The following is a 9,270-nucleotide window of genomic DNA, read 5'->3' as shown; positions in this document are numbered from 1 at the left end:
AGAGTACTTCTGTTTCATCCATGGTTTGTCACACAATCTAAAGAAAATAGGAAAAAAGGCACATGTTCATATGGTTTTTTCAGCCCCAGCTAAACTAAGTGCCATATGCAAAAGAACCCACCAAAAAACATCCCCAAAATCCGCAGTGTAACACCCGCCACCAAAAAATATTTGTTAAATGCAGAGGGCATTGTGTACAGCATATCCCGCTATCCTGTGGGAAGCAGTATGTGGGACAGTCTGGCAGGTGCCTCAATGAAAGGCTTCGCAAACACAACATGAAGTCGTTAACGGACAGTAATCTGACTTTGCATTGCAAGGAGTGCGGGTGCGTGCCCTTTCTGGATAAATGCTCTGTCATTGTCAGAAGCAGAGATAAACTAACTCCCGAAATCATCGAAGCTACACAGATAGTACTTTGCAGGATCTAACTGTTAGCGAGGCTTCTATATTCTTACCCAAACGAGAACTAGCATTCCTAGGTTCGTGACAGCCTTTTTCTTTTCATGTTGATTTCTGCGGCTTGCTCAGCTTTGAAGCATGCGCTCGTCGATAGGCTCAGGTCTTGTGTGATTCCTTCAGTCGGAAGTTAGTGCTCATGGTGTGTGTTTTGTCTTCATCCGTCGTCTTGTTTTCGCACTCCTTTTGTCATGGATCGATACCGACTCGCCCAACTTTCTACAGGACCAAAATCTGCCGATTTGTCATTCCCTGTAGTTTATACCATCTGATATTTTTCATCGATTTTTCCTCTGCAAAAGAGAGCACATGCACCTTTCAGGACATTAGGATATAAACAGTCAGAAAGAAGATAAAAATTCAGATACCAAACAAGCAGAAATTCAGCATATATGTCATTGTAATAAAATAACAGGATGTGACAACAGCAGCTTGCAGTCACAAGGCGAGTCACTTGCAATCACACTCACAGCTGCTTGTTTTAGTTGGCACCTTAGTATTCACGCTGATTATTTCAATTAACCAACCTGCTCGCTCAAGCTGCTACTGACATGTGCAATTTAAGTCTGGTCAAGTGGAGGTGACAGTGCTAGGAGTGCACATCCAATGTATATTTGTGATTATCTCATGTTAGTAGGAGGTGCAGAACTGCTGTTATGTTCATACTGCGCTAACTGTAAAAAAAAAAAGAAAATCTTTCCTCACAGCCTGTTGGCACTTAGTCTGGAAGGTGCAGACTGCACCTGGAGTGTACAGTCTAGCCAAAATGAAACGCGAACAGTGTTTGTCAAAACAAAAAACAAAACAAAATAACTTGTGTACTTTAAGCTGCAGTGTACAACTAGCCCGATTCATGTTCAAGACCAAACGTGATCATGAAATACCTTGCTGCAAAGTGGAAAAGTATGGCAAATGCGTGCTCACGTTTCTTTATGGGCTGACTGTGCGTCCAAAGCAGCGTGCCTCCAGGCTAACCATTTCGACACTGGAGGGTTGAGGTGCTCAACTGGGAGGCGAACACTGTATGTCGCAAAAAGCAATTCCGTGTGTAACACACGGTCTAAATATATTTCAAGGAACATATACATATTTACTTTGAAGACTGAATCATCGTCAGTAACAACCACGCACGCGACGCCCAACTCTGTAGGAAGTTCGCGTGCGAGGCCCAGATCTGAAGCTTCGGCTTCCATCCGGCCTACCACGTGAAGCAACTTTGTTGTGTCGCCTGTGGCTTGGTGTAGCTTTCACCAAGCACTACTCCTTCTTAATAGGTATGGCTGACAGCCCTGCATGTGCCATCTGCGGGTGTGATGAGACAATAGCCCACATTCTTTGTGAGTAGGGCGCCTACAGGGCCGAAAGACAGTCTCTCTGCCGCGCACTGAAACATCTCGACCTGCGCCCACTGACGGAAACGAAGATTCTCGGCCACTGGCCGTGGTGGTCATCGGCGGTGAAGGTGTCCAAGGCACTGCTCCGCTTTTTGAAGACTTGTGGCCTGCACGATAGGCTGCGAGTTTACTGAACGCTGCGACTTTACATAGTGACTAATTTCCTGCAACTGTCTGTTCTCCTTCATCTTTCTCTCCCCTCACCCCTTTCCCCCCGTGCAGGGTAGCAAGCCGGCTATTCGTCTGGTTAACCTCCCTGCCTTTCCTCCTCCTCCTCGCGTGCGAGGGGGGCATTGATCATCGCAAAAAAATCCCGCTCCCCAAATAAGGCCACACAGCTATCGTTTTTTAAGTAAAATGACGTTTTATTCTCAATTTCAAACAAGGATAGCCAGTAACGGTCTCCACGCTTGAGGCCGGTACGAACTCTCTGGCAGAGCCTTGCACTGGTCTAGCAGTCTCTCCCACTGACCGCGCGCCTGCAGCGGGTAGAACTCTTGTCACAGACCTCGAAACGAATGTTTTCGCGCGCTCTTTGCTTTTGGCGCCTACTCGTCGCATGGTGCGTGCAGCGCTTGGGCCACCGCAATCCACTCATTCATTTGGCGATACTTCTCTTCGCTCATCGGTGAGCTCCAGTTCCAGGCAATCATATTGTCGAACCTGCAGGTTACATAAAGCTCCTTGGTGTCGCTGGACTCGGTTGCTGCTTTCCGCGCTACGATGCCGCTGTAGCCATCGGGAAGGGCCAGCCGTCTGCCCCTGAGCGGTCGACCACGCAGGCACCCTTTGTAGTGTCCAGGCTCGCCTTCAATGGGTCGGACGTTAACCACGAAGTAAGCATCCAAGTCGGCCTTGCCCCTGTAGTTGATGTCACAAGCGAAGAAGTGCACGTCGACGTCTTCTGCTTTATCCATCTTGAGCACGAGCTCGGCAGGTTTGAAGGAAGCGGCCATGTTTGTCAGCGCACCAGTTTTGAAGCACACCAGGCTCAGACAAGAGTTCACTACGCCCTTTTATCACACCAGCAGTCGACTTCGATCGGTGCAAATCTTTAACTTCAAAATTTCCAAGGTACTGCTGGCTTTCAAATGAACTGCTCGCACTAACGAGACAGCAAAAACGCCGCGAGCCGTCAAACGCCCAAAGCGCGCCAAAGCAGATGGATTTCGAGTTGGATCTGTGGCTTTGCCCTTGGATCAAGTCATAAAAATAAGGTCATATATTTTTAAAATTTTTGCCTAATTAGGCAGGAGACTCAACAAACCCAACATTCTTCCTAGTTTTAATTGAGGTTTTCCTCCACAACGTCAGGCGGCGCTTCGTCGTTTCCACTGCACCAACCTTCCACCGATATCCGCCCTATCACTGGTAGCCGAATCGCCATCGAGCGGCCATTGAAGCGGGAAACTAGAAGCTGCTTCTGCTCGAATAGGACAAGTTGTCGGGCTAGTTGGTGGTGATCCATTCTTTTGTTGACAGCGTTTAAAAAACGCGGACAGAAAACATAGAAGACGTCGTCACTGGCGCTGAACTTCAACTTTATTCAGGAACACCGAAACACTGCATATATACCAAAAAAACGCAGGCGCCGACGAGCGGCGAAAATTTTATGCACTCGTGGCAACAGAAATGATATGACAAGTAGTGGTAAAATGACAAGGGCTAAAAACCAAAGAATAGAACAGGGCAGGATGAAACCAGAACAAGATGAGACTTCTGTTCCTTCCGCTTCTTCCATGGGGGTCAGAGTGTGTGTTCAGGTATAGCGTACTATACAAGTAAAGAAAAAAGCGGCTTTTCCCAGTCAAAGGGTCCCCTTCCAGCCAATGGCGTCGGCCGATTCTCAGTAACCTGCTAGCGTGAGTAGCGGGACAATGCAGAGAAGTGACTATCCCCGACAATGCGGAGAGGACTATCCGTTTCATATGCTACATATTCCACTCCCTACATTGTCACACTAGCAGGTTCATTAAAATCGGCCGACGCCATTGGTTGGAAGGGTCCTTTAACGGGGAAAAGCAGCTTTTTTCTTGACTGGTATCCAACTATAGTGCTCATAGTTCAGGAGCTGGCGTGCTCTATGCATTGCGCTGAGGTGGCGAGTGTCATTGACGGTTTGCTCGTATGGTTTGCTGGTGGCGGCGGCGGCAGCGGCGCTGCAGTCGCGCGGGCTGTGATGACGATTTCAGGCGCATGGGAGCAACGTGGCTGGGAGCTGCAGCGACTACGTCCGAAGCTAAGTGTTTTTGGTATTTACACTTGTATACATGCTGTCGGGCGGTAGTTTTAAACCGAGTTAAGGGTAGGGAGGCCAGCGGAGGTGTGTGAGAATAATTTTTAGCGGGTTTTTACGTTGCGCAGGGTCGAGGGCTATCGGCATAGGAATTTTGGCGGGCTTTCACAAGGCGTAGCCGGCCGGACGATGGGTCGGCAAGCTAGGAAAGTTAAGGAGGACGAGGACGGGGAGTTAGTACAGTGCCAGGAGTGCGACCGTTGGTGTTACTTAGATGAGACTGGGTTCGGGAGCTTAGCCGAGGCGGATGAGGCTAGCTTCGTGTGTAAGATGTGCAAGCGGTTTGGGGACGCCGTTCATGCGTTAAAAGGGGAATGGGAAGCTGGGTTTAATGCACTTAATGCGGACTGGCAGGTCGAACGAGAGGCACGGATTAAGCTGGAAGCTCAGGTCGCCGATTTGATTAAAAAGGAGGAGAATAATGCCGCCCTGTTGAAGCGAATGGTGGGCGAGATTAAAGAAGAGCGGGAAAAGCGGATCCAGCTAGAAAAACAGGTTGAAGCGCTCAGGTCGCGGCCGGCTGGGCACCCCAGTTCGGAGAAGTGTCAGGCGGGGGACGAGGCTCGTCAATCGTACAGTGCTGTAGTGCAGCGAGCATTGAGTGAGAAAAATGAGAACGAAATGAAAAAGGTTAAAGCGGGCATGGAAACTCGCGACAATAGCGTACAGCGGCAGGAGAGGCAGCTAGAGCGATCCGGAGGCCAACAGATGGAATTAGGAAGCGAACGTTTGGGGCGCAGGAGAGTTCTGGTGGTCGGGGACTCGAATGTAGCGAGGGTTGAGGGAGGCGTTCTGACGGCAGTGAAGGCAGACAGGCGGGTGCAGGTGGAGGCTCAGTCGGGAAAGTGCATGGTGGATGCAATGGCCAGAGCCCGGGAGGTGGTGGTGGGCAGCATGGATGGCGAACACCTTGTGGTCATCCATGCTGGTCTCAATGATGTACTGCAGGGGAGGAGCCAGAATCTTGAGACGCAGTTGGAGGTGGGGATGCGTAGGCTTAGAGAGGCCTCTGAGAGTGTGCATGTGACCATATGCACAATCCCAGAGGTCCAGAGACAGGCTCGCGAAACGGAAAGGAGGGTCGCGGAGACTAATCGGGTAATTAGGCTATTGAGTCGACGACTAAGATACGAGGTGATGGAGGTGAACAGGGAAGTGTACGAGGTTAGGCCCCACCCTTTTGCACAGGATGGCATCCACTACGGTGGTGTCACTGGCAAGAAGGTGGGTAGTAGGATAGGTCGCCAGGCAACAGCTTTTTTGGGGGGACCCAGAGCTCTGAAGGAACGAGTGTAGAGAAGGAAGAATTAAGATCAAACGGACAATGGAACCATAGGGGAAGAAAGAGACGCAAGCGCCAGGGCCAAGTTAACTCAGATATAGGTTTCATTAACATGCAAGGTGGCAGGAATAGACTGAAATGGGAGGAAATAGAAGAACAGTTAAGACAGGAGGAATTAATGGTATATGGTTTAGCGGAAACACATCTTAGAGACATGGAGCAACCACCCTGTAACCCAGACTACGCATGGGAATATTGCAATAGAACAGAAGGCAGCAGAAAGGGAGGTGGAATTGGGGCATTCATTCATAAAAGTATGAATTTTCAAAGGGTTAGACTGGGATGCAGGGAACATTTATGGCTAAAAGGAACAGTGGCAGGCAAGCTAACACTCCTTGGCTTTGTATACCTGTGGACAGGGGTCAATGCCAAAGAGGAAAACAGGAAAATGTTAGAATGTATTGCAAGCGACATTGATGAGCTAGGAGGACAGGGCGAGATAATTATATTAGGTGACATGAATGCACACATAGAAGACCTGGATGGGTACACGGATTCGACAGGAAGCATGCTGCAGGACATGTGTGACAGGCATGATTTAGTTGTATGCAACAGCACCGAGAAGTGTGAAGGGCTCATAACATGGGAGGCGGGGAGTCTGCACTCGACGATAGATTATGCACTAATGTCACAGAGGATGTATAACAGATTAGGGGTAATGAGCATAGATGAAGATGGTTCCAGAAGTCTAGGTAGTGACCACAAGCGTATCAAGTTGAGCTTCAGAGGAAAAAGCAATGTAGGACTGAAGTAAGATGAACAATCAGGGGGAAATTTTTGCTCAGAAAAGCAATTGGAAGTAGCAGCCAAAAGAATCGAGAAAGTAATTTTTGAGGATAGTGAAACAGAATGGACTTATACCAAATTAACTCGATTACTGGAGCTAGAGCTAGCTAAGGTGCGAGTGAAGTTAAAAGGGAAAAGATGCAAACCCAAGAGTTGGTGGGATGAGGAGGTCAAGAGGGCAATAGAAAAGCACAAGGAAGCATCCAGAGAACACAGATATTCCAAGAAGAGGGGGGAACCAAAACCCGAAGTAGACAGAAAATGGGATACCTTCATAAAGTGTAGAAGGGACGCATCCTATTTGATTAATGAGAAAATTAGAAGAAAGGGTGCCCAATGGATGTCAAAAGTAAATAAAAAGGATAGAAAAGCAGCCCAAAAATTCTGGAAACATCTAAATGCAATGAGTAATAAAACTAGGCTAGAACAAAGGTTTATTGTTACAGATGAGGGTATTCGACTAGAAGGGGATGAAGCAATAAAACACATAGGAACAAGGATGACGGAAAAATTTTCAGCAAAGCACGTGGTACATAGTTTATCGAAGGAGGATAGACCGGTTACAGCAATAGCTTCACTTGAGCAAGGAGAGTTGGAAAGGGCAGAGAAGAAGGTTCCTAGTGGCACATCAACAGGACCAGATGGTATCCCGATTATGTTGATAAAGAAGTTAGGACCAAAATCCAAGCAAACATTAATACAGGTAGTGAACAAGATGATAGTGGATGAGAAAGTCCCCGATGAATGGCGATTAAGTAGAATGAACATGATATATAAGGGAAAGGGGGACAAAGCAGACGTAAGTAACTATCGCCCCATAACAGTGACATCTGTGGTTTACAGGGTGGTGATGCAAATTATAAACAGACATTACCGGGACTAATATACGCGGACGATATAGTGATAATGGCTGACAACAAGGAAGACCTGCAGAAGTTGTTAGACATATGCAGTACAGAGGGAGATAGATTAGGCTTCAAGTATAGTAAGGAAAAATCTGCAGTCATGATATTTAATGAAGAGGGCGGCGAGCATAGAATACAGGAGTTCGTGCTAAAAGTAGTGAATGAGTACAAGTATCTTGGGGTGTGGATAAATAACAGTGTTGAGTATCTGACAGAGCATGAAAAATATGTAATGAATAAAGCTAGTAGGAATGCAGCTGTCATGAAAAATAGGGCACTGTGGAATTACAATAGGTATGAGGTGGTAAGAGGGATCTGGAAAGGGGTGATGGTCCCTAGCCTGACCTTCGGGAATGCGGTCCTGTGTATGAGGCCAGATGTTCAAGCAAGGCTGGAAATTAGGCAACGGGGAGTAGGGAGGTTAGCTTTGGGAGCACATGGCAATACACCAAATCAGGGGGTACAGGGGGATATGGGATGGGCGTCTTTCGAGAGCAGAGAGGCTAGCAGTAAGATAGCATTTGAGGAACGATTGAGAAGGATGGAGGAAAAGCGGTGGGCTAGGAAAGTTTTCAGATACCTGTATATAAAGAATGTTGACACGAAATGGAGAAAGCGAACTAGAAAATTGACAAGCAAATATCTGGACAGCAGTAAGGGGGCAAATCAGCATTTATCGGTTAAGAAAAAGGTTAAAGGAACAGAGAGAGCGTTGTGGAAAACAGGGATGCTGACGAAATCGGCACTGGAAACATACCGGACCTTTAAACAGGAAATTGTCAAAGAAAATATCTATGATAATTGTAGGGGAAGTTCTTTGCTGTTTGAGGCCAGGACTGGAGTTTTGCGGACTAAGACGTATAGAGTCAGGTACCAGGAGATAGACACTTTGTGCATTGCGTGCGGAGAGGAGGAGGAAACGGCTGAACACTTGATACTTTTCTGTAAAGGGCTTCACCCTACAGTGGAAGGCAGCGGGGCTGACTTACCCAAGGCATTGGGGTTTAGGGATAGTGAGGGGAAAGTGGATTTTAAGAGGTTAGAAGTAACCAAGCGAAGGTTATCTGATTGGTGGCTAAAAGCAAGACAGGAGTAAAATTTCACAAGACATGGCTAGGTGGCTTGAGCCACCGCCCGATGTAAAGGGTTCAGCCGTATCCATCCATCCATCCTGTGGGGTATGGGCTGGTTGCCGGGTGAATGACCGCTGCTGGCCTGCGCACCTGCGTGTTGATGCCGTTCTCTGTGCTGTGTGCACTCCCTTTCTGCAAAAACTCTTAGTGCAAAGGCACTATTCCGACGGTTAAACCCCGCGCAAGAACTTGCGATGTGTTTGGGTTTGTGCCAAGGGAAATAAATAAATAAACAAAACAAATGTCCGCTATTGGGATTCGAACCCACGGTGGAGCGAACAGGTCTGCTTTGCTGGCCACTGCGCGAGAGCATTAGGCTATCGCCGCGGCCAAACACGTCTAATTAAACTGCAACACACTCTCGAGCTGGGCTTTGCACATCGTCGCCTTCATCAACTATTGATTGTAAAACAATTTATTCGCCGGGAAGAGCTTGGCAAGAGGTCGCGTTAAGTGGTCGAGAGTACATAGCCCTCGACGACTTTGTCAGCCCACTCCACCGCCAAAACTTGCGTTCTGGGGTCAGAGCTAGCCAGCACGGTCTCCCACCGCTCGAGAGAAGGAGCTGTAACTAGATCACCCGGAGGTGGCTCTATTTTGCAGTCCCACAGGATGTGATCGTAGGTAGCACGTTGGCCACAGTGTTTGCAGTTTGGGTTGTAAAGATCTGGATAAATGTGCGCGAGGAGTGATGGGGTGCGTATCGATCTCGTCTGTAGACGACGCCACGTAACCTCTTGTTCTTTAGTAAGTCTTTTGTCTGGAGGGGGGAAAATTCTCCTCTCTAGTTTAAAATGATTGGTGAGATCATGATATGTGATCATTGAGTCCTTCGTGAAATTCAGGAAGCCAGACTCATCCACTGCCCGGTCGACGAAACCTCGGGCTTTATTGTGGGCTGCCTCGTTCCCCGGATTCCCCGAATGGGCTGGGACCCATATCAATTCGGAATAAT

General features: G+C 48.0%; 1 protein-coding gene across 1 annotated transcript; it reads right to left on the bottom strand.

Moving 5' to 3' along the window:
- Positions 1–2,197: 2,197 nt before the first annotated feature.
- On the bottom strand, positions 2,198–3,043 carry LOC144094531 (uncharacterized). Its single transcript, XM_077628448.1, has one exon. It carries the CDS (start codon positions 2,807–2,809, stop codon positions 2,402–2,404), a length of 408 nt encoding a protein of 135 aa, XP_077484574.1. The 5' UTR covers positions 2,810–3,043; the 3' UTR covers positions 2,198–2,401.
- Between the last annotated feature and the right edge of the window lie 6,227 nt (positions 3,044–9,270).

This window comes from Amblyomma americanum, chromosome 1, assembly GCF_052857255.1.
Source record: "Amblyomma americanum isolate KBUSLIRL-KWMA chromosome 1, ASM5285725v1, whole genome shotgun sequence".
Taxonomy (NCBI): domain Eukaryota; kingdom Metazoa; phylum Arthropoda; class Arachnida; order Ixodida; family Ixodidae; genus Amblyomma; species Amblyomma americanum.
The sequence above is the reverse complement of the archived record's forward strand: the minus strand, read 5'-3'. Positions and strand labels throughout refer to the sequence as shown.

Coding starts and splice junctions, on each gene's coding strand:
- LOC144094531 (XM_077628448.1), bottom strand. CDS start 2,809: ATGGCCGCTTCCTTCAAACCTGCCGAGCTCGTGCTCAAGATGGATAAA.